We start from the raw sequence: 25,468 nt of genomic DNA, 5'->3' as shown, positions 1-25,468 counted from the left end.
TTGTTACTTTGATCCTAGAGACTATAGTCTATAACTTTACCAAGTTAATTAGACTTGTAATGACACTTCTGAGTCACTAAACCATAAAAGCAAACTTCACGTAGTCTCTTGCTCGACCACTAAAACGGCAAGCAGTTTCAGTTACTCTGAAGAAACCACGAGAAAGCCAAAGCTGAATAAGCTTTCAACTCCAATATATGTTACATTTTAATGGTAACTAGTTTAAGATCCGCGCCTTGCGCGGAATGAACATTATATATATATTTATTTTATGTATTATATTTTGGGGTTTTTAACATATTATGAAATTATAAATATATATTTAATAATTAAAAAGTTAGTAACTATTACTTATACAATTAAATTGGTGTGAACATATAAATAAATTTATAATCCAAAAAAAATATTTTTTTCTTTTTGATATGGTATAGAATTAAATTTAAATGGTAGTAACATATATATATATATAGTATATTTTAATATTAATATCTATTAAATGATATTTTCTACTCATATGTTTTATTTATCATTTGTATCTGTTATAACAAAAACTTTAAATTACTGATAATAAAATTTCATTGTGGGTTTAATAGTTTAAATAATTTATAATATTTTAAAAAGAAATTAAAATGATATATATATATTTTTATCAAACAAAATTCAAAGTAAATTTCAAAATTAAAATATTTATGTATTTTTATATGGCATATAGTTTAATTTAAAATGAGATATATATATATTTATATATCTTTTAATCTAAATACTTATTAAATGAGATTTTTGACTTATATGATTTTGTAATCATGTGTATCATGTCATAACAAAAAATTTAAATCATGGATCATAAAATTTGAATGTGAAACTTTTAACAGTTTTCGTAATTTATACTCGTTTTAAAAAATTTAAAATATAACGTATACAGAAAAATCTAATTTTTTATTATAATGTTAATATGGTTGTTTAATTTATTTTAATATTTTAAAATAAAAAAAAAAAATATAATATAAAATACACTTATTTTTATCAATTTTTCTTATTCAAAATCATTAATTGTCATATGTATTTTAGCTACATTAGACAATTCCGTAATTTTATTTAAGAAAATAATGAAGCACATTAATAACGTATTTATGGTTAGTTTAATAAAAAACTTATTATATATTTAGATAGACCGACCTATTTCTCTAAGGATTCTAAGAGTCATTCTAGTGATAACACGTGGCTACAAAAAAATGTTGTAATGCTTATCAATTAATATATAAGGGATGCGATATGATGTTATTTTGTACTACACATATGCTTAGCAAATAAGAAGTTCGCTTGACAAAGGACGTCATCGTATACACTGAGAAGTGGTCGGAGAATTTGATCACACTTGTGGTCGTGTCTGGACGACATAGAGCTTCCCGTCTCTGATCACCCCTTCAATGTCTTGTGCAGTTCCATACAGCTTCTCAATGGCATCTCCTGCGCGTGCAATGTCTGAGAGGATCTTTTTCTGGAAGCTCTCGTCCGTGATCAGAGGATCTGTTGTGTAATCGAGCACCACTTTGTCTTCCTCATCCATTGGTACACTGCCAAACAAAACAAGGAGAAGTTTCATTGTTCCGCAAGTGTTATTGAAATAATGTAATTAAGACAATGACAATAGGTTTTTAAGTACCTGTCGTAGAGACCTGCACCTGCATAACCTTCGAGATCCTCTCCGTTAGAATCAGACCTGAAGATGATTGAACGTCTTATGAACAGCCCAATCGGTTTGCTTGGGTAACCCAACACCTGAACAATAAATAGCCCAATCGGTTTTGATAACATCCTATTTAAAGTTTTTAAACATAAAAAAAAAACACACTTGGGGTTAGCTTTTAGTACCAGTGGCGAATCGAGGTTGTTTTTCTTGGTGATGAAACTCAGAGACCGACCAGGATATGCTCCTACAAGAGTTTCACCTAGGCCTTTGACAACCTGAGAAAAAAAGTCAGGTGAAGTTGAAAGATTCTTTGGTTCACACATTGAACGGAAAAGTAAAAGATCTATTTACCTCGGCGTAAATCTCTGATGAGTCTCCAGAAGAAGGGTTGGTTGTGTGAATGACGAAGGCGTAGTCCGCATTGATGACTTCTTGGACCAAAACAGCCATGCAGAGATAATCATGATCCAGTTTTACTTTCTTCGTGCTGAAATACGCTCTTTCGTTCCATTTTGAAGCCCAGACCTGAGGTTTTATAGCCATTTAGTGAGATTTGACATATTCAAGTTAAGCAGCAATGAGATTTGACCTTTTTAATGGCTGCCCAAGCTTGCTCCCATCTCTGTTCACCTTCATCACCCGGCCATGGCATGTCGGATTTTTTCATAGTGCTTTTCAGTTCTTCAACCTAGGCACCGCAACCATTGCAAAGGTCTATTAGCAAATCTCTACATTTTACCCCTTCCAGATATATGCACTTCGATTTAAAATTAAAAGGTTCAAGTTTGATCAATGGTATCAAGAAAATAACATACAAACTGAAGCAAGGTAAACGCATCAATGAAGGGGCCAAATAATTGATGACTGTGTCACAAGGTTCTCACGTAAAAAAAAAAAAATCAATATGACATACCAGTTCTGGGGGTGCAACTAGTCCCAACACTGTCTTACGGATTTCTCCGAGAGCATCTTGGTCTCCCTCATCAAGACTTTTCTTCAATACTTGCAATTTCTCACTCACCGCCTGCCACATCCAGAGGGAAAGAGAGAGAGTGAGTCTGGGTGAAGGCAATCATGAAAAAAGCAAAGTCTCAAGATATATTGGTTTAGACAACAACAACTCCATGTTAGTGTCATTAGTCATGGACACTAAGGCACCATGGTTATTAATCCCAAGAAGAATTAGAACTAACTCTACTCAAAAATATTTCCAGATGAAAACCACAAGTAAAGAACAGCTAAACTATGCAAGTGGTCAAAATTCATCTAGGTTTCTTCATATTTTGTTAAAACCGAATTAGTCAAGAGAGTCCCTATCGTACCTGATTCGCCTTTTCTGAGATAACCTTCTCAAAAACACCAAAAGGCAGCGCAACTGAAGTTGGGATACCAACCCAAGAAGGAACTTTCCCTTTCAGATATCCAATATTTCTTGATTTAGCACCAACCTAGAAAAAGATAATGGGGTTTGATTACCCACACCCGTGAAGTCAGTTATTCGACATGAGCAAATGCAAACACAAAGTGTAAGTATTATGTTGAATGTTCAAAAGTAACGAAAAGAGACACTAACCAAGTCATTCGTGAACTCCTCAGACGATATAGCATATCTACCCACAAACTGCTTCTTGACCAAAGAAATGCTTGGAGGGGCTTCTTCCGAGTTGTCCGAACTTAGATTCGAAAGTTCACTATCGTTTACCTCGCTGAGTAAGATGAAACAACAAGTAAGAACACCGTTTTATCCCCAGACAAAGCTCTCAAAACGAATTAAGAGAATTCTACTTAATAATCTGTCAAGCACCTATAGACCACATCTGCAGAGGTTGGTTTTAAACTCAACAATTTTCCATCCATTGCTTGCAGATCAGACAAGATGTCAGAATCAAAACATGTCGCGAAGCAGATCTGCAAGTGAAAACCCAGACAAAGCTGAATGAACAGACCACGAGCATCAACAACCGTTTGGCACCATGGAGAAAGTGTTTTTACCTTTCCATTTCTTGCTCGAACAGAAACATGAGATAGTACATCCGGCATGTCAGGTGTAAGTACTGCAACAGCACCATCAGGAATTTCCTCCTCTCCTCTCACTCTGTTTGCAACTATAATCGTATGTCTGTCGTAGGTTTTGTTCTGTACAGTGAGCAATTCATCCACAACAATGACATATCCAACGACCTCTACTGGACTTATAACCTGCCAACTGATCAAGAGAAAGCCAAAAAACATTAGATGCAACTTGCTACAAAATCAGCTAGATACTTGTTTGTCCATCTAACCTTCCTAAGTTGGCAGTCTGCCTAAGAACTGGGTCAAGTCGGTTAACCAATGACGACAATGCTGCAGCAGATCCAGCTCGAATGATCTCTTCAGTAAATATGCTAATCTGGTAAAGTGGTTAAAAGGATATTATAAGCATCTCATGTTTCAGGGAAATATAAAAATAATGGATGAAAAAAAAGACGATGGTTTCAGATATAGGAAGAGTAGCTTACAGCCCACTGTTCGACTCCAAGACAAGATCCAAGATACTCTGCGGATGGTTGCAAAATTTCAAGGTACCTTTCAGCTTTGCTTTGAAGTGCCAGTCGGCTTCTGTCAAGAACAGATTTTGCATACAGAGCCCAATGATCTTTTTTGCTCTTGAACATGCTGAGGGCAAATTGCCATCCCTGCAAAACCAGTAGAACATAATCATGCATCTTGTCTAAACTCTTCACATTTTAGACCATGAGGGATCTTAATTCTGTATAAAACATTGTTATACTAGTGGAAAAGGTAAATTAGACTAGTTAAGGAAGCCAAAAATGGTAGATCTTGGTGAAACCAGTCTATGAATAATGTTCTATAGTATTTGGCAGAGTCACTGAATGTTCACCTTCAGGCAGTAGATAAGATCTTCATTGTCATCTGAGGAAAGGGCAAGATTTTCAAGAACGAGGCTGATGAAGTACATAATTTTCTGCAATATAAAGCACAATATAAGAAAAGGAGACTATCTCTAATGAAACTATTGACCGATGATGTTCAGAAAGAATTTATCATAAAGAGTAATTAATCCATTAACCTCAGGTCCAGCATCATTCAGTTGTTCATATCCTCTTTCAATAGCTGTTCTGACAGTAGAATCGAGAGCCAGGTCCAAGAACAATAGATCCTTGAGGCGGTCATGAGACTTCAGCAGAAGTGGCCTTAGCTCTTGACGTGCTTCGAGCAAACCCTACATCAATATTCCTTCTCATGGTAAATATACGATGCGTTCCAAAGAGGTTAAATCAATAGTAAAAATGATATCGAACTAGTAGATAGAAAAATGTAACACCTCAAGAAGTGGCTCAACATTGTTTTCTTCAACATGTTCTAGGACGAAACGAAGCAAGTCCTGTTGAGGGAAGTGCCAACACAATGTAAGTTGTACTGATTTGACCGGTGTATTAAATTCTTGAAATAAGATGGGAGGAAAGGTACTGGATATCCAGAAGGCAATCCTGATATAGGATTTATCTGCACCCCGACCATGAAACCTCTGGCCTGAAAGTCAACAAAAACGATCAGTTACCAATTCCAAGAAGAATCATTAACTGTAACTTTTTAGTATAACGGCATTACATTGTCTTGGTAGCCCATGCAATTTTGTATAGCCGATTCAAGGTCTGCCCCTGAATGAACAGCCTAAGAAAAGTAAAGAAGACCACAAATTACATGATATCCCTCAGTAAAAACAAGAAGAGGAAATCAGACCGAGCTTGCAGAAGAAAGGTGAAGCTAGATTCGTGAAAAGAGCGGCTAACAGAAGGGGAATCAACCTTTAAAGTCCTCATGTAGTGTCCAAGATCACGGAGGAGACCATCCTTTTGTTCACTACTAAAACCTGGTTCAGAACGTATGGCACGATCATAACTTAAGAGTCGCTCTTTGGTTATGCCATTGTCATTCAAAGTCTTCCAGTAAACACTCATGTCAAAGTCACTTTTGATATAATCCATCAAAGCCTACAGAGAGAAAAGTTTCGAGAGAAAGATTTAAGACTGGAAACAGAATCATGAACCATTATATTATTAGGGTTAAAGTTCAAATACCTGACAAATGATAACATCATCTGGACTAGTGTTGTTATGCAACTTCTGATGCCATTGCTCCATCATTCCACCCTTGCAGTTATTTTTGCTCTGCAAACAAGATATTCACTCAATCGTATAACCAACAAAACTATCTAATCATGTTTCAAATAAATAGAGAAGCTGCAGGCTAACGAGGGCATCCCATCCCATCTTGACAAGCCAGATGGAAATGACCACAAAGTAAATTTAGGATTTCTTCATGTAGAGCTTTTCATCTTATTTCCTTCATTGTTCATCCAGAAGTAAAAATCTTTTTGACAAGGTTATGAGAATATAAAGACCAACCTGGATGACTAGAATTTCGTCTCGGATTCGTTGCCCAACATCTCCTTCACCGCCTCGACCAACAGTAGACATTATCATCCGCAAGAGTTCTCTGTACTCTGGATAACTTACATAAACGTCCTGTAGACCGCCAGTCAGCCTATCCTGCGCTTGGCTTATCTCCCTGCAGTAAAGTAGTGAGTTGTGTAAGTTACTGAACGACGCTGTAAGCGAATGCATCATTTCCATATGTCAGAACAAGTTAGAAGGCTCCCATAAGATATTATAATTGGCAGAATAAGAATCACATTATTTGAACTGTACCTTGGCTTAACATTATAGCTTTTGTTCCACACAAGCTGTCTTGTAGCCATAAACCTCATCCAAACTAGTATCCCTGCAAAGCCCAGCTGACCAGCATTTTTTGCCTCGTCCACAAGATCTGCTGCAATGTTGAATCTACAAATACAAAAAGTAATATTTACCCCGTCATTAAAGTCAGTGCTTTCCGGAAGTTGCAAATCACTTCATGCGCAAAAGAACTTATGACTGAGGGTATAAATTTAGTAATTGTGGAACTTGGACCAGTCACTGTATTAGCGATCATTGTATATGGACCATCGACTGTAAGTTGTATGACCCAAGAAAACTAACGAAACAGCTAAAGTTGGGTCACTGGCTTGGAAGGGACTTGAAGCAGAAAAATATTTAACAAAAGGAATGCCAGTTAAGCTTCTTCAAGTCTAAAACACGAAAATAAGAAACAGAAAAAACTGACCGATGCATGAAAGACTTCTGGGCCTCGCTTTCCAGATCTGCGATTTTATCCAGTAAATTCTTGGCTGTACCTTTTCCATCACCATGATCCTGTCAAATGAACAATCAAAATTTAAGTATCTAGGAGAGAGTAGACCCAATTGAAAGAGTTTTAAGAAGACCAAGAAGGAAGAGACACCTTCTGAACATGTTTTTCTTCTTTAGCAAAGTCCACATAAAAGTCACTGTCATTATTTTTAATCCACCTTTCACCAACATTGAGTACAAATGGCATGCCCTTGTAACTGTCGCCTTCTATTTCCAACTCAAAAGTTTGTACCTACAGTTTTGGTTAAAATGAGGCTTTAATATACAATCTCTAGATCCAAATGCTATTAGGCTTTACAATAGATTCCACTAGTCATACCGGACTAGGAAGATCTGTTGAGGCAATAGTCAGTTGTGTATCAACAGCGCCACGTACTGGCAAAGATTTAGGTGGCAGTATATCTGAAGGTGGGTCCTGCAGTGTCAATGACTCATAAACTCAGACCAAAAGAGGTCAAAACAAAAATGCAATCAATGTGAAAAGTATGCTCTTGTTTGAGAAATTTAAACATAAAACTTACCAACCACTCTCCACCATTTTGAGACAAAGCCCAGTGAAGGGTTATTGGCTCTTTGAAATCAGTTGCCAGATGAATTTTCGTCTTTCCGGAAAGTTTACTGACAAGAACCTAAATAGAGGGAACAGTGACTTGTCATTAGAATATACTTGTCGGATGTGTATCTAAACCAAATAGAAATAGAAAAGAGAGTTAGATAGATACTATCAACTGACCAGAATCGCGCTGCCTTCAAGCTTGAATGTTTTCTTGCTAAAGACTGGAGTAGTTTCTTGTTCCTCCTTTGCTATGGCGTATAACTCCAGAGTTGTTAAGGCCCGTGGTTCAGTTGAGGATATGGATTTTGGGTCGACAAAATCAGCAACGTGCTTACATATAAGCTTATTCAGGTCCCTTGCTTTCCGCTGGATCTTCTCAGTGCTAAAATATTGTTTTTGCTTCGGTTGCTTGGAAACTTTTTTCTGCGACTCCTGTTCACTGGATGAAGTCCCCTTAGATTTTGGAGAGTCACTGGTGTTGTTATCTTTCTTCAACAGCTTTGCTCGGAGATCTTCCACTGAAGCCCCTCTCATCATTTCCTCTCGTAGCTCCGTACGGGCGACTTCATACTCCTCCTAATGATATACACACAATGTAGAGTACTTGGTAGAAAAGCAACAAAATATATTTTATGGCATCAGCCAAGCTTATTCAAGTGCTATTTTCGTAATATAATCCAAGCAAAGTATTATTTTTTCCACTGTGATCCAAGAACCACCCGTGAAAACCAACTTTAACTCATCGTGGCATCATTCATTTGCTGATCAGGTCAGATATTAAAGACTTAATATCTAACTGAAAATTGTGGAATTTTTTACAGGTAATGAACACAAAGAATTTAAAATGATATCAAAGAAAAATATCGTTAAGAGATATGCTTGTATAGGTACAACGGCTTACCTTCTCTTTCTCAGGGCTGTAGTTTTGTTTACCATTACGCTCCCATCTAAGATATGCTTGGATCTGTACAAGATCCTCAGGGACAGAAACATTGTGATCCACATTCCTTTCCGTGGGTAAGTTTATACGAAAATTTTGACCATTGCTTTTGTACCTGCATATGTTAAGATTATGAAAATTAAGTAGCTAGCTGTTCTACTTTATATAGTAAGAAGAAGAGAAAACAAGCTCACCATTTGTTCCGACTTTCGTCAAATATAAGAAACTCGATAGCGTGAATGGCGTGATCATCTATCTCTAGTTTAAGGTAAGAATTGCCACCGGACTGTGAATGAGAACACAAAGCACCATTTGAAAATCTTAAGTTGGTATCAGCTGGAAATCGTATCACCACAAGTAGCGATGTAATGTTGTATGTAGAGGAATGAATTTAAAACTCACTTTCACAAATGGAGTTCTAAGCGCCCTGTTCTTGTAGTTTATAGTTCTATCCGGACAGCGAGAAGGTAGAGCCCATTTCCTGACACGGAAAATACGAAAACAAAAATTAAAAAAACAATGTGTCATAGTAAGCTAGAACAAACCTATAAACTAGGAAAGCTAAACATCATTTGAGAAAGAACATACTCTTTGTTGTCACGTATTGCACCCCAGTGCAGAAGCAATGAGTCACTTGTATGAGCTAACTGGATATTTACTTCTCTTACAGTTGCAGAAGTGACTTCAACCTATTTAATTACATGCACCGCAGAAATATTAACGATTTAAAACCAACAAAATAATATCCATTGTTTGTAAGGATAGACTTACCAGTAAGTCAATGTTTCCGTCAAGATTAAATTTCTCCACCGTCTGTAAAAAAGATGAAACTTTTTTAAGCACATATCGATATGAAAACAATCTTATGCATTCGTTTCTGGGAGCAATGTACAAGGCACTCATGAACATTTAGCATGTGTTCTTTCAGTTACTAGCTTAGTTTATAAGAGACAAAATCAAGTCATAAACAAGCAGTTAAATTTTTTTTATTTCCACAGAGAAGGGGCCCATCAAACCAGATACCACAAGATCTCCATAAGAAAAGGAAAAGAAAAAAAGAATATACCTGAGAAGCAGGATCCATGGCAAGCACAGCTCGTGTAACAAACGAAACAGGTCTTCCTGTCTCAGTGATCAGCCTCCGTCCTGTCTTTTTAAGACCTCTCCCGTATAACTGTGTACCCAGACTTGACTTGCCAATCTTCCCCACAGCAGGAAGGCAAGACGAGTTGAGCTTGTTACGATGTTCAAAACTCACAGGACGAGTGAAACCCCGGTTAAGTAAGTGATGAACCACGGAGTTACTCATGCTTTCTTTCTTGTCACAGTTGAATCAAAGCTTGGCGGATCTGATAAGTAAAGTATTGGTTAAATAAAACAAAAAAAAAGAACACTTTTTCTTCTTTTAAATATTTTTTTTTTCTTTTTTCAACTTTTTAGACAGTAGCAGTTACTTCATCAGCTAATGGGAACAAGTTCGATATACATAATAAGAGAAGAATTATACACAAAAAAAACAATTCACCTGTTGACCAAACAGGAATTGAAGAAATCTGGAAAACTCAGGATTTGGATGATCTTTGAGTGATGTTTTCTTCTATCGCTCGTCGCCCTTCTTCACTCACTCCACACACACTCACGTGTAATCGAAGTAAGACGAGGGGCACTTTATCCGTGCGATTACGCCACGTGTCTCTTCGTGATTCGGTCCAATAGGACGAACGGTAGAGAGTGAGAGCCCAGTCTCGTGTGTGAATCTTCTTGGGCCCCGTTGATGGTCGGTATCTATGGGCCCTACTTTGTGATATTTTCATTATTTTTTAATATAGAATCTCTTATCAACGTTAATTTATTTTATTTTAATTCTATTTTTCTCTTTGTCTTTTTGTTTGATATTTTCTTTCTCTTTTGTATTTTTTCTTCTTTGGTCGACATACTTTTTTTTTTTGCTTCTACCATTCACAAACCACGAATCACAGAAAGATATTTTAAGCTTTTACTATCCATCTATATGCTTTGTAGTAGAGTCCAAAAACCCACTTGTTCAGTCATGTACTTTTTCGTTTTGTGTTTATTCACATTGTCAAAAACATATATGTTAAATAGTAAGTATATGATCTTTGCACCGAATCGACAAGTATAATGGTTGAATTTTTTAAAAAAAAATTACCATAAGAAAAAGAAGAGAAAAAGACAAAAATAGCATTAAATCAAGTTTTTGTTCCCAAACTAGCACTCAAGGTCAAAAATCACAAAAATAGCATTTAATGTTTTATCAAAAGTCACAAACTTAAGGTTTAGGATTTAGGGTTTAGGGTTTATGGTTTAGAGTTTAGGGTTTAGAGTTTATAGATTAGGGTTTAGGGTTTAGGGTTTAGAATTTAGGGTTTAGGGTTTAGAATTTAGGGTTTAGGGTTTATGGTTTAGAGTTTAGGGTTTAGGGTTTATAGATTAGGGTTTAGGGTTTAGGGTTTAGAATTTAGGGTTTAGGGTTTAGGGTTTAGGGTTTAGAGTTGAGAAATGAGGTTTTGGGGATAAGATTTCAAATTTTGAAAAATAAAAAAATTAAAATTTTCAAAGGATAAACTTAGAAATGTGCTATTTTGGTCATTTTAGTTTTGGAGTGCTATTTTTGTGATATAAACTTAGAAATATGCTATTTTGGAGATTTGCCCGAAAAAGAATTCTAACAGCAATTAATTTACAAGAAATCAAATATAAATTAATAACACCCAGTGGCGTTTACATGACAAATGATGATCCAGCAAACATCTCCCCTCAAAACAAAAGTTGCAACATAAGAAAAAACATTTTCAATCATTTAAGATTTTTTTCCTTCCTCCTTATTCATGTAGACGAAATTAATTAGTTTTTTGTTTGTTTTGAGAAAAATTAAATTAAATGGTTATTTTGTAATCGATCATCTAACCAATGTAGACAACGTCAAGCAGTTGCTGCTAATTTTTCTCAGGTCAACCGCTACATTCTGAACCGTATTAACTTGGTTCGCGTCAATAAACCCTTCGACACATACTCCGTAGTCAGACACAGCCGCGGTCAAAAACGTGTTCATCGCCATCACATCGCGTTTCCTTATACTCTTCCTCGCGTTCGCAAGATTATAAACCGCATCGCTAAACACCGCGTAACACGTAGCGATCGCTTGGTTACCATTTTTGTACCTAGCCGCATCAGCTAAAGCCAGTTTTGTCTTGGCTTCTAAAGCCTGGATGGTTTTGTGCGTGGCGCGTCTTGGGTTCGTGATACGTTTAATCAAAGGTTGGCATAGAGATGGATACGCGGTGTGAGAGCATAGACTCATCATACGTGACGCTTCTGTGACTTGGCTGGAGACTAGGAAGGTCAATACGGCGACGGATACCGCGACGGCCGCGAAACGCAGCTGGAAGATGTCACGGCCCGCCATTTTTATTTAGTGTGTGTTTAAAGTATGTTTTAGTTTAACTGAGAATAAATTAGCTTGGTGTAGTTTTTGAATTAGGACTCTTGTTGTTTATATAGACAAGCTTTTTTGGTCTTGATTTTTGGTCTTGAAATTGTTGGTATTACGTTTTTTGCGTTTATTCTTGTTTTTGTTCGGTAATGTATGAAAATGTTAAATATAATCTGAGGTTTATCTTGTTTTTAGGATATTATTATTTTCTTCTTAATCCTAGACCAACTAAATCTTATGCAAGTTTAGGGTCTTTTGATACAAATAAATATATTTTTCTAAACTTTTTTAAAAAAATTATATTTTTTTAAGTTTAGAACTTGGCTGCTTTTAAAACAAATTCTATTAAGAACTGTGTCCATAATTACCATAAACTCAACTATTTGGAATGAGAGTGGCAGCCATCAATTCAGTCTGAAGCTTTAAATAGATGTTACTAGTGGTGTGTCCGCGCGGATTATTTGATATTTTGTGGTTTTTTTTGTGCTTGTTTGTTATAAAAACTGAATTATCACTATCAGTAATAGTTTTTTTATTGCATAAAGATGATTTGTTTTATAAATGTCTTTGTAGGTTATTTTAAGGTATCCTTATAGCATGAATCGATCTTTGGTGGGCACTATTACTGGTGGAAAACACAAATTAGCTTAGCTATTATATTAAAACCCCGACTCATTGTAGCTCATAATGAAATTTAGAACTTGTGAGCCTTTTTTACTCATCAAATGACTATTTTATTAGTTAAGAAACTTCACTAATCTGGTTTTGGTCAATGTTTTAAAACTGGTCCAGAAGATAAATCAGATATTTATTCAGATCATGGTGGTTCGACCGTATCAAACGTGGTTCAATTATCTTATTTAATATTTTTTAGATATATAATTTAAAATAAAGTGAGTAAATATGATACGTAATTAAAATATAAATTAATATCAAATATAAAACATTATAAATATAAGGTATTTTATATGTTTGGTTCATAGATTTTTGATAGTTTAATTGGTTTATATTAAGTTCAATTATTTCAAGATTCAATCTAACATTTGACCAGTTTATGGTAAAACCCCTGTTCGCAACTACGCTAGGCGCTAGTCGGGCGGCTATCACGGGCCTAGCGAGTTACCAAAAAATCGGGGAGTAAGCGGGGTATACGCGGGGATTAGTTTTGAACACTGTTTTCAATTTTCTAATAAGTGTATATATTATTAACTTACTTACATGAAAAACATGAATTGTTGATGTAGCCTAGTGGAAATTTTCCATGTTTGTGTCGGCAAGGTGAGGAGTTCGATGACTAGGAAGCGTGTTTTGCTTTTTTTTTTTCTGCTTTTTTCATTAATGGCATAACTGTAAATTAATCATCATCTTCTTTTTAGGGTTACGTAAACCTTTTTACAGAGCCGCCATGCTTTCTTTCTCTGATTTCTTCCATTATTTTTGTGTTTTTCTTCTGGGCATGAAATAAATCTGAAGATTTAACATGCATCATCCGATTTCAAGCTTTCAAACCTCAAAAATGTGAATAATATTAGTGACTCCGATTTAATGGCCGCCTACGTTGAAATCGCGACGCTTCACCACCGCCGAGCGCTTCTCCGGCCGAGTAATCGCCTGTGCGGCCGCGTTTTAGAACCATGGGTAAAACCAACTATTAAACCCAACTCAGCTATGTGACTGAGTCATAGTCAAACTTAGTCCAACCACAGATCGTTCGGTTTTAAAAACACTACTTTTAGTATATTTTTAAGTGTGGATCCTATTAAACAATTATTTGAATGTTAGGGAACTATATATATTGTAAAAATTTGGATATTGTTTTATTATTATAAGCGCTATAATATAGACTTATATGTAAGAGTAACTCTAGTGCAAGGATATGCTCCAGTATCTAACTATTAAAGGAAAAAAAAAAATCAAAAGTAGAAGTGAAGATGTGGTATCCCGATTCTCGTTTAAGATGCTTTAGAGCACATTAGCGGTGAGCTCTTAAAGAGTTTCTCACCATTAAAAATATAGAAAATAATTTAAAAATGAGAGAAAATATAGAGACCATTACAAGATATCATATTGTCTCTGAATATCTTGAGTGGTGATTTAATATTTTATAAATGAACGTTGATTAAGTCGTAAATGAAGTAAGAAACTATTACAAGATATCAGTAATAAGGAAAAAGTCTTTTACAACATTTTGCTCTTCTTTTTTCGGTAAAGGCAGGATGAAGAAAACTGATGAGTGATGCATATAAGTGTAAATATATGAACAATTTAAACGATTTTCAATGAAGTAAAACAAACTTAGTCATTTGCTAAGGTATTTTTTGGCCAGGTTACGTGTATTAGGAATGTCTGATTGAGTTATTAGGAATACATTAAGATATTACTGCCATGGGCTTGGTGGCCCAATTTCTGTGAGGCATTAACCATAACCCAAGGATTAGGGAGACCATTAAAAATGCACCATTTCTGTTAATCGTGATGAAGACATATAAACGTACAACTGTTAAACCAATATCTTTGTAATTGTAATTTGAATACTTTAATTAACTTTTAGAAGCCTTTATACGTTTCATGTTTAGAAAATGGTTTAAATTGGTCGTCTTGGTTATCTCTTAGCTTGCTAGTTTTATATTTGTTTGGATGCTATAATTGGTTTGGAGACTGAGAATTAACTGCAAGGAAAATTAAAAACTTGATAATGAAACTTGAAACAGAAGCAAAAGTTGAAGTTGGTAACGAAACTGGAACTAAAAACTTGAAACAACACGTTGTTCTTCAACTGATGATTGGTTTAACACCAAGGTCTCTGACAGGCGATTCTCGTGATTCCAAAAAAATTAAGTTTCACTTAACTATTATCGGAACGGTACTACTAAACCATAATACAATTTGTTACAAAGCTCCTTTATCCGCAGTAAATGGAATCATAAATAATTTAAAGGACAATCGCACCTTTTAAGTTTTTGTCTCAAAAATGAACTTGAAGGAGAAAGTCACAAAAATGACACTCGTTAAAACGTACTACTAAACCATAATACAATTTGTTACAAAGCTCCCTTATCCGCAGTAAATGGAATCATAAATAATTTAAGGACAATTGCACCTTTCGAGTTTTTGTCTCAAAAAAGTCCATTTATTAAAAGGTGAAATATCTCTAATACCTTTGGTTTAAAATTAAATAAACAAACAAAAATAAATAAAAACAAATAAAAAAATGAAAAAAAGAATTTTTTTTTTTATAGTTTCAGATTAGATGTTTTTAGATTCGAAATTTTTTATAACTTTTTTTGAAATTTTTTTCCGAATTTTTTTTCTTTTCAAATTTTCTTTTTATAATTCAAAAATACTTTTTGAAACTGTTTTTAAAATTTTTATTTTTAATTTTTAGTACTTATTTTTTCTTTTATAAAATTTTGAATCCTAATTCCAAAACCTCATCCCTTAACTCTAAATCTTAAGGTTTAGATTAATTAACCCAAGAAGTATAAGTGTATATTTATACTCTTTAATAAAATCTATTTTTGTGACTTTGGGCCTTAATAAAACTTTGTTTGGTTTGGTGCTATTCTAGTCTTTTTCTCTAATTTAAATGAACCTAATCTCTGAATCAGTTGAATGTTGATTCCAGTTTCTCATATAAGCAAATTCGAACCATTGAAGTAACCGTTCTTGTAAATTAAAGTATCACAATAGAAATCAATCTATACATTTAAAGTACACCAAGTATGAATACACAAGAATCTTAGGACAGACTTCTACCAAGGTATCAGCTAATATCAAAAGAGAGAAATAAGAACTTACATAACCAGTCTATCATCTGAAAGAGAAGAAAGAATACGTTTGACAGCCACTGGTGTTCCTCTCCAATAGGCTTTCACAATCTCACCAAATGAACCCTAACAAAATGTGACCAAAGATCCAATTAGTCCACTGCACTAAACTAAACAAACTCAAGACTATGGATCGACACCTACGATCAAAACTTGATTCAAAAAGAATACACAAACCTTTCCAATCATGGCTGCATTTGAGAAATCCAGCTCAACAGGGTCAATCTCCCAGTCACACTTCTTTGGAATTGGTGGTGGCAAAGGCGTTGGTTCAAAGTGACTTCCGTTTTGACCATGCGTAGACAAAATTCAATCAGCCACAAGCATTAAAGCAGGCTGCTTTGCTTCACAGAGAAAGTTCCTAAATTTATTGCAATAATCTTTTAATATTTCATAGCAATTTTTCTACCTCAAGGAATGAAAGTTTATAACTTTGATATTAAAAAAACTCACATAAGATAAAACGCCATGAGATTTGAGTAGCTCGATCATTTTCTGCTTCCTAGCTCATATTAGCTTCTGCATCAGCCAGAGGCTTTCAAAACACACACACAACAAAAGTTTCAGATCAAACATGATATAAAGAGATAAAAGAACCGAATAACATTTTTAAAAAGAGTGTACCGTGTTCTTCCACCTGTCCTGAGCGTTGACATCAGCACCAAACTCGATCAGACATTTAACAACATCGATCCACCCGAGACGTTTGGTTGTCGTAATCTCTGGCGTGAACCAGAGACGGATCTTTCTCCAGGAGCTTCCGGACTGCAGATGCGTCGTTCTGGTGCGCGTCGTGGCACAGGATCAGAGACGGTCCGCTCACGCGCGCCTTCTCCTTCTGTTTGTCGTATGCCGGTGCTGGCCCAGCGCTCGTTTCGCCGCCGTCTCCAGCGGCCGACGTTTCGGAGCTCATCTCAACCGGTAAGGTGATGAGATTGTCGGAGTTGGTAATCAGAAAAGACTATTCTTCTCGATTTCGCTGAGGTTGTTCATCTCTGAGAGCTTGGGGATTTATAGTTTGCGTTTCCATCGGTTACTTTGGAGATGATGAGGTTGATTGAATGCTTGAGAGTGAGACGAGTGGGGTAAATCACGTTAAAGCTGGGCTTTTCGTTTGTATTAATGAAAGTTGAAACTGTCGGCTACTGATCTTTGATTGTTGATGTTGAGAAGATGATACCAAAACCCTGCTTTAAATTGGGCTTGACCATAACATTTTGTAAAAGCCTAAAAGGAAGCAACGAACAACAGACCCACAAAATCACACAGAAGTTAACATTTTTGTCTGCGCCAGGTGTCACAAAATGACCCTTGCTTCTTGGTGATGTGGCTTTACAATGAGAGAGCATAACCCAACTTTATTATTACTAGGTTCGTTCCCGGGCTACGCCCGGGTTATCTTATATGAAAATGTTGAACCAAAATATCACAATAAATTTTGGTGTTGAATCTTTGAACGCAGAAAAGTGTGTTGTATATCGAGTTTACGCAAATGTTTAAAAATTGTAAAAGCTCTAATTAAAGTAGATAATGGAGGAAGCAGATTAAGTCTTTCGCATATCAGAATTATTTTGAGGGACTGAGCAATAAAGGACCTGAAATTGGATATGAATAGTTAGTCAGCATATGTTTAGTTGAATATTGTAGTTTTGTTTTTTTATTAAATGTTTTGTACCTGGTTTTGGGGGGGTAAACCTGAGTGCAAGTCCCTTCTTTATTGGTTTGTATCATCGCTTGGTCGATATTTTCGCGATAGCTAATCTGTGAATATAATATTTTTATCAGATTTCTGAAAAAGATGGGAGGAAAAAATTATTTATTTAAATTACCTGTCTCGGGATGAAGGCCTCTGAATATTTCTTTGTAGACTATGTTCTTCACTTTCAGCTGGTGTGGATCTTCAGTTTTGATGATCGTTAATCCTGCTTTGCTTGTGACACGGGAGAGGGCCACGTAAAGTTGGCCATGAGAGAAGACTGGCTGAGGCAGATATAAGATGACCTCTTTTAAACTCTGTCCTTGACTTTTGTTGATTGTCATTGCGTAACATAATCTGATAGGAAATTGCCGCCGACGTAATGTGAACGGTAATTTTGTTTCATCATACAGAAGCACAATTCTTGGGATCAAGACCTCTTCTCCAATGTGGGATCCAGTGATGATCTCGGCCTTCAGAACGCGTTCACCAACGTGGGTTAGGATCATCCGTGTACCATTGCATAATCCCTTTTTCTGATTTATGTTCCTGAGAAGCATAACTGGGGCACCAACTTTCAGAGTAAGTTTGTGCGAAGGCAAACCCGAGTATTCCAGTGAGTTAAGATACTCAATGGAGTATAGTGTCTCATTTTGATCTGATGAAGTATCTGATAACTCGAAGCTGTCTGAGCTGTAGTAATCTCTTGATACCCCGTCGGTCCGTGAGATTGTGTAAGCATTGATTTCATCAACGGTTTCGTTACGGGGTGTGAGGATAGCTTTATCGGTGTAGGAAGTCTTGGAATTCATTGGGCTGCTGATTTGTCCATATGCAGCATCAACAACTTCTTTCAATGGGTCAACAAAACTCTGACAAATCAATGAGTCATCGATATCTATGAGTTGGTCATGGTACCCATCCTCCTTATATTCTTGTTCTGCTCCTAGACGACCTTCCCCGACTCTGAGAAGCCATTCAGAAAACTCTTTCTCATCCTGATTGACTCGCATATTTGTTTTCAAAGAGAACTTGTGGCAGCTATTCCATAGATATGAATGGCTTATCGAAGCTAGTACGGTATCAGCTCTTCTACCTTGCGGAATGACTGGTAGGATCTGTCTGAAATCACCCCCTAACATAACTGTTTTGCCGCCAAAAGGCTGATTCTTTGCGGGTGGATTTTTGATAGACATAATGTCCTTCAACGACTTGTCTAATGCTTCGAAAGCATGTTTGTGTGTCATAGGTGCCTCATCCCAAATTATGAGGTCTGTTTCCTCAATTAGTTCAGCAAGCATTGTACCTGGTTTGATGTTGCAAAGCTTATCTTCGTCGAGCTTCAATGGAATATTGAAGCGAGAATGAGCTGTCCTCCCGTTTGGGAGTAGCAATGCGGCTATTCCCGAAGAAGCAACTGGGAGGACAATTTGTTTTCTTGACCGAAGTCTGGATATAATAGTCTGGTACAGAAATGTTTTTCCTGTGCCCCCTGCGCCATATACGAAGAAAAGTTTTCCTTCTTTCTTATCAACAGAGTTTAAGACTGATTCATAGATTGCAAGTTGCTCAGCATTCAGCAATTTGTATTGCTTGTCATGTCTTAGTGTTTCCTCTGCAACATCGTAATCCATTTCTTGGTTCCACAAACTGTTCCCCAACTCTTTGAGCAAAACAGGGTTGATCTTCGGCATATCCTTAAAATCGTTTAAAGAGCGATCTTGCATGCGCATCAACTTTTCAACTTCTATCAATGTGTATTGCTCCAGGGTATTATCGTCCAGTTCCAGATTCGCGTGGCCCAGGATCCTTTGCCTCTTGTGAAGTATGTCCTCGCTCATTGATTTCCATGAGTGTTCCCATAGTCCTTTAGGGCTTGCAACGAAGCAGTTGTTTAGGAATGTGACGAACAAATCACGAAGCTGGTATGGGCTTGCCGTTCGAGCACCCTCTGACATACTCTCGAGCCATTCAACATCATTGTCCAAAAGACCTCGTGCGTGACACACTGATTTGAAGTCCGGGTATTTCACGTCGTTGTATGTTCTTAGCTCGTCGTAACTTCTAGGACCCTTAATCTTATTAATGAGGACCCTCAGGTAGTATCGATCACCTGCTGAAGGATGGACAGCTACGACTCGGCCAATGGATTTTCCTTTCTTACGCTCGGTCCACACCTTAGCACTGTTGTTCCATACAAAATATTCAGGGATCTGCACATATGTCAGTGTCCGGGCAAACGCTGACCTTCTGCATAAAACCATCCATTCGGTGAACATCGTCTTCTCGATACCTGGTTTATGGATTACACGGCCGAGGTTGTCGGTTGATTTAACCGTAATATTATGTTCGCCTTCCAAGTGAATGATAAGCTTTTCAACTGATGGCTTTCTTTTGTGTATGTGGAATGCGAAAGTTCGCCACATAGACTCACAAGCTGATAAATATCGGGCTTCGATGTAGTCTTGGATTTCATTGCGTTGCCTTAGGACTTTCTCTTTTGATCCTCCGGATCCTGTGGCGTCGGATGTAGCTGCTGTATTTCCTTTCTCAATAACAGCGGTTGCTCGGTCGACGCCTTTGGTTATGTACTTGAATAAGTATTTCACCGCGCTTGTCCGATTACACCATTCAACATTAATATGAGCTTCATACTTCTTCAGAAGCTCAATGTTATGAGGTACGACGAAAGTGTTGTCTAGTACAGCTCCAGCCTTTAGTGTACACGTATTATCGGTTCGGCGCCGACGATATAGCACATACCCGGATTTGTCAATCGAAGTGTTGTCGTTATTCGGCCGAGGATACTTTTTCGTGCACACATTGTTTTCCATGCATGGTGACTTCGGATTGAAGAGCCCACATGGACCGTGGATCATGTGTTTTGTGACTAAGTCGTAAGCAACTGGGTCCTCCTCTTTGTTCGGGAGCTCGGCCGAAATTATTTCATCCACTTCTTCTGCACTCGGTGTTCTGGTAGAGTTTCCTAACCATAATAATATATGTGCATGAGGGAGACCTCTTTTTTGAAACTCTATTCGGTGGAGAGCTGCCTTGTATGGCTTGAAAAAAGTTCCCGCTTTGAAATCCTTGAGCAGTTGATCTAGCTTCATCTTAAAAACCCGACATTCAATGTCTGGTCTATCATTAGGGGAATCTCCACCGTATTTCTGAAGATGTTCTTTAATCTCGCTCCAGTTGGGATTGGCCGTCATCGTGATAAACAAATCTGGATTGCCGAATTCTCTGCAAATAGCCATAGCATCGTTGTATTTCTCAACTAAGTACCGGGGGCCTCCGGTGAAACTTGGCGGTAGTATAAATCTCTGGCCAATAATTTTAGCATCAGTGTCACCTTTGCTTACAGCATCAAGGACATTGCTGTAGAGCTCAGCCCGCAAGATTTCTTGGTTATTTCTCGCCCACCTCAGTCGGTCTTCTTCAATCGCTGTATAAACGTCCACAATAAATTGATGGAGGAGACGACCGCCTTTGATCAAAGTCATTCCTTGGTTAGGACGTGTTTGGATCAGAGAAGCGTAGTATTGACGGATGGTCACGAATTGCCTTGTTCTTGAAGTGCCTGTCTCAAGATGCAGGGGAATTTCTGTGTGAAACCCATATTCACCATACGGAAACAAAAGAGGGTATTGGAGGCTCATATATAGAGGGTGATCGTCACGCAACTGCTGTAAAGTGTCAGATTGAAACTGAACCACTATATCTCGTTCTCCAATTGTTGATGTCATATCCCCCACGATAAGACCTGCCACCTCGCTTGTAGTTGGAAGATCGTATTCTTTCCCCTTCCCTTTATCTTGGACTAATCTAATAGTAAACTCTGACCCGACGCTCTCGTAGTGGTCTCGTGCACGACGAAAGATCTTTGCTAGACAATTGTTCTCGTCAATCATCTCGATTAGGAGGGCTAACGTTGGTTCATCGAGGTTACCTTCTGCTGAGGTTTGCCCCATCGCATTTAGGCGGTTTTTGAGTTCGTTAGCTGTGTCAAATATGTAAAGCTGGAGATATTCTGGGAGACAGCCTTGTCGCGGTATGAGGGAGCCAATTCTGTGGTGGGTTTGACCTTGGATCCGTATAGTATAAGGACCAGGTGCGTGGACGACACTATAATCCATTTTCATTCCAACGGATGTAAAAGCAAGGACAGAATTATAGACTCGGATAGTATCTCGAAACCATCTGGTTTGAAGAAGTTTTTCTAATAGGGCTGGCGGCTGTTTGATCGGCGGAAGCTTGATTTGGCCATGGTTACAGCAAAGGGTGAAAGTTGGTTCACCTGTTCGTGGGTCTGTAGCAGTGCTTTCAGCAGTCCACATTAATGCACCACATTTTGAGCATGCTAAGATTCGGTTTTCATATAGTCGGGATGTTGAACCTTTTTCTGGAAAATATTTATTACAAATCGTTAAATCATAGTTTATTTGAATATTAAGAGTTTAACAGAGGGTAAGGAATTATTATTTTTTATATTTTGGTAAAAAAAGTTTTTTATTTTTTTCCTTCGGTAATATTTGTTTTTTTTAAAAAATTATTTGTTAAAATGAATTTGGTTCGAAATTTGATTTTAGTTAATTTTAAGGAACACCATTACGCTGGAAAATATATTTTAAAAATTAAATATATATATATATATATATATATATATATTTCTGGGAAACTATAGGGGCTGAGTAGTATGCACCTTTCTTTTTTGGTTGAGTGCGACGCGTTCCTTGTGGATTTGGTGGAGCATTTATATCTATATAGAAATAACGTAAATTTGAATTAGAAATGTAGTAAATCGAAATAGATTTTGTCAGCGGTTTTGCGTACCTCGTGACGATGCCGACGATCGTTTGGATAGCAAAATGGCCTTTCTCATATTACGTGCATTTTTCTGCTTGACTATTAAGATTAATAGTGGTTAGCTTAAAAGAATATAGCATGATAGATACACATGTTAGTATTATTTCTTACTGTATGAGTCGCAGCCATCACAGCCACCTGTTAAATTAAGTCTGGGAAGTTAGTTTGTTTGATGAGTAAGTTTGGTTTAAGATATGATACTATGATCCATATATACTTACAGTCGTAATATGTTGGTTTGAATGATGGACGATCGTTTACCAGATGAACTGAAAATGTACAAAGTTTAATCATTGAGCTAAGACAATTTGTCTTGGGATTATGTATATTGGGTAGTAAATATATACCTTTTGGTTTATTAAGCGAACCACGTGGTCGGCCTCGTTTCCTCTTTTGCGTGGATCCTCCTGTAGTTTTGATAATGTTATTTTCTTGGTTACATTGAGTAATATATTATAGTTATGATTAAAATTTAAAGTAGAAGGTAATAAAATAGTTAGATAGAAATTTGAAACGTTCTAATTAAAAAAAAATAAGTGTGGGGCATTAGGTTTTTCCAATTTCAAAATATTAGTATCCTTTTTAATATAGTATTAATCCAATTTCATAATGAAAATGTAATACACTGTTTCGTGTATAGTATTGATCTAATTTGATATGTGATTCACGTTTTTATTTATACGTATAAATATATGTACTCTTATATTCTTATGTTCTACTCTCAATGTAACTATGATTTAAATAAACTAATAACAATAGTAATGGGTGAAATAAGTAGCTAGGAAATGGTAATATGGTTCCCAAAATAAAACGATTTTGGAAATGGGCTTAATAGTAATGGTGATGGTAATTGTTTTTTAATATTTATTTTTGGTTTACAATAACTGTTGTATTTGTAGTATTCTAAATAAATTTATTTGGTAAGTTAATCTTTGCAGCTATTTTAGAAATCGTAATAGCAAGTATTTTTTAAAAATTCCCAAACTAAAATAATATATAGGTGGGTCTTAATTTTTTAAATTATAAAATCTATTTTTTTTCCGTATAATAGTTGAAAACTGACAGTTAAAAAACGTTATAGAACACTAATTTAATCTAGCTAATGGTAGAATATTAATTGTAATAAACAAATTTGGAGTTTTGTAATATTTCATAAATAAGAAATCTTTAAAATATTTCATCTATTTAATAAATAATATATTTAGTATTCAATTATTATTTTGATGTTACAAAATATTGATTTTATTTTATTTGTATATTATTTTTAATAATTTAGTTTCGGTTTATTTAATTTGAAAATTATCAAGAATTTAATATATTTGAAAGTATTTATTTAAATATATCCAAATATCATGTCTTATTTTTATGTCTGTTTGTGTTGAGCATATCTGATTTAGTTTTATTTTTACACTAACTATTTCTTTAAAAAACTATTATGTAATTAAAAAATATAATTATATTTTCTCCATAGATTTGAAATTTCATCTTTCATTATTCATTTTTCTTGCTCAATCACGTCTAGACAGCGCCTTTGCTTTCCAAATAGTCAAAATATGGTTAATGATATATTATAAATACAGAATATATAGAAACATTATTGTACGGATTTGGTCTCGAGTTTAAAAATAAATTAATTTGTCTGTTATTTAAAAATTTAATTTAGAATATTGAATTTTATGTTAAAAAATATTAAATGTGTAGTAACATGTGATTTCAAATAAAATAATTTTTATTCAAATAAATTTGAAGGGGTTGCTTGGGGTTTCAACCTGTAGATCTTCTTTGATGTGAGTTTCGATGAGATATAAGTGGTATGTCACTCATTGTTGAGGTATTTGGGTTGGAAAAGTCTTTGTTGAAATGTGGTAAATAGAGTGAGTTTGAATATATGATATTTTGTCTTTTAACTTTGCTGTGAATGAGCATTTATTACTGAACGTTAATTTTATGAGTTTTTTATTAAAAGTTTTTCAGTTTCGCTGAAATTTCTATGTTAGCGGAAGTTTTTAAGTCAACGTATCTAAGTTATTGTTATGTGAGATATTGGATTTATAATGGTGCGACATGAGGGTGTGAGCGAACTTGATTTGTGAACTAATTTAAAAAGTTTTTTGTAGAAGATCCTAACCAAATAAGTTATATAATGCATTTGCAACTGCTTAATATGGGAGGAAGAAGTTTTTTTAGAAAAAGTAGGGGCTGGAACCAAAAAATTGTATAGTTCTTTTTTCTCTCTTTGGATCTTTTCATCCTCTTATAATAATTTTGAGGACATAAAATTATCAAAAAAATTCTATCGATTTAATAACGATTGTAATTTTGGGTTTGCCAAAATAAGCTGGTAGGAAATGAAAAAATTAACTATAATAATACACTAAGTTTATCTATATTTTCTGTTTCTATAAATTTTTATAATTTAATAATACTTTGGAGGATAATTGAGGCTATTTGATTTAGTGAGCATATAATTCTTTTAATGTTGGTTTTAATGAGCATTTATAGATGGATGTTAATTTTTTGACATATTCGCTAAGGTTGAATTGATCTTCATAATTACGTAATATGGTTTTGGTGATGTTAGTACATTTTAATTATTATCTTTGGTTTATAATAACTGTTGTATTTGTAGTATTATAACAACTTGATTTGGGATGTTAATCATTCCAGCTATAGTAGAAATAGTAATAGCAGGTTTTTTAAAAATGATTCCGAACTAAAACAATATATATGGGTCTGTCTTAATTTTATACAAATACAAATCATAGTATCACTTTTGAAACCATTTTCCTAATTAAAACCCGACACATCTTTATTTATACATAGTAATAATTATAATTCTCTTCGGATGCAATTCAATTATAACTTTTATTATTTTTTTCAATTAAAATTTTAAAACAGGGGGAAACAATTATTAGATGAGTAATGGATCTATTGTGTATTAAGCAAGTAATGCTCTACAATATGGGCAAGTTAAAGTTTTTTCAACCCAGTTTGAGATGCAGTGATGATGGTAGGTATGATTACAACTCAAAGAGTTGATATCCAATTCGGTGCCAAACTCTTCCCAACAGATTGGACATATGTCATCTCTTTCGCTAGGAGTTGTCTCCCTTCGGTTATCCCGTAGCTCAGTGATATAAACGTCCAGGTCAATTCTGCGGACAGAGTCTGGATTAAGATCATT

At 35.6% G+C, this 25,468-nt stretch overlaps 3 protein-coding genes and 1 long non-coding RNA gene across 4 annotated transcripts; all 4 read right to left on the bottom strand.

The window, feature by feature from the left end:
• Nucleotides 1-1,233: 1,233 nt before the first annotated feature.
• LOC106414946 (alpha-glucan water dikinase 1, chloroplastic-like) lies at nucleotides 1,234-10,208 on the bottom strand. The gene is made up of 33 exons (XM_048765381.1): nucleotides 9,964-10,208; nucleotides 9,505-9,787; nucleotides 9,210-9,251; nucleotides 9,027-9,127; nucleotides 8,841-8,919; nucleotides 8,633-8,724; nucleotides 8,400-8,553; nucleotides 7,676-8,074; nucleotides 7,464-7,571; nucleotides 7,262-7,357; nucleotides 7,034-7,174; nucleotides 6,857-6,945; nucleotides 6,403-6,537; nucleotides 6,100-6,262; nucleotides 5,773-5,862; nucleotides 5,500-5,685; nucleotides 5,303-5,365; nucleotides 5,162-5,224; nucleotides 5,016-5,075; nucleotides 4,761-4,913; nucleotides 4,572-4,655; nucleotides 4,189-4,365; nucleotides 3,973-4,079; nucleotides 3,683-3,896; nucleotides 3,495-3,598; nucleotides 3,264-3,396; nucleotides 3,013-3,138; nucleotides 2,604-2,714; nucleotides 2,280-2,378; nucleotides 2,042-2,215; nucleotides 1,873-1,965; nucleotides 1,664-1,779; nucleotides 1,234-1,574 (listed from the first exon to the last, which is right to left on the bottom strand). Exons 2-33 carry the CDS (start codon nucleotides 9,745-9,747, stop codon nucleotides 1,370-1,372), a joined length of 4,200 nt encoding a protein of 1,399 aa, XP_048621338.1. The 5' UTR covers nucleotides 9,748-9,787; nucleotides 9,964-10,208; the 3' UTR covers nucleotides 1,234-1,369.
• A 925-nt stretch (nucleotides 10,209-11,133) lies between these two features.
• LOC106412260 lies at nucleotides 11,134-12,067 on the bottom strand. Its single transcript, XM_013853166.3, has one exon. The coding sequence runs from the start codon at nucleotides 11,863-11,865 to the stop codon at nucleotides 11,359-11,361; it is 507 nt and encodes a 168-aa protein (XP_013708620.2). The 5' UTR covers nucleotides 11,866-12,067; the 3' UTR covers nucleotides 11,134-11,358.
• A 3,471-nt stretch (nucleotides 12,068-15,538) lies between these two features.
• On the bottom strand, nucleotides 15,539-16,890 carry LOC125591334. The gene is made up of 4 exons (XR_007327290.1): nucleotides 16,344-16,890; nucleotides 16,173-16,254; nucleotides 15,897-16,080; nucleotides 15,539-15,785 (listed from the first exon to the last, which is right to left on the bottom strand). It is a non-coding gene; the product is annotated as an uncharacterized LOC125591334 (long non-coding RNA).
• Nucleotides 16,891-17,475: 585 nt separating this feature from the next.
• Nucleotides 17,476-21,554, bottom strand: LOC125592042. The gene is made up of 2 exons (XM_048767040.1): nucleotides 17,549-21,554; nucleotides 17,476-17,480 (listed from the first exon to the last, which is right to left on the bottom strand). Exons 1-2 carry the CDS (start codon nucleotides 21,552-21,554, stop codon nucleotides 17,476-17,478), a joined length of 4,011 nt encoding a protein of 1,336 aa, XP_048622997.1.
• Nucleotides 21,555-25,468: the final 3,914 nt, after the last annotated feature.

The sequence above is a fragment of the Brassica napus genome, chromosome C8 (assembly GCF_020379485.1).
Source record: "Brassica napus cultivar Da-Ae chromosome C8, Da-Ae, whole genome shotgun sequence".
NCBI classification, from domain to species: domain Eukaryota; kingdom Viridiplantae; phylum Streptophyta; class Magnoliopsida; order Brassicales; family Brassicaceae; genus Brassica; species Brassica napus.
Note: the sequence above shows the minus strand (reverse complement) of the source record. Positions and strands in the feature narration are given on the sequence as shown.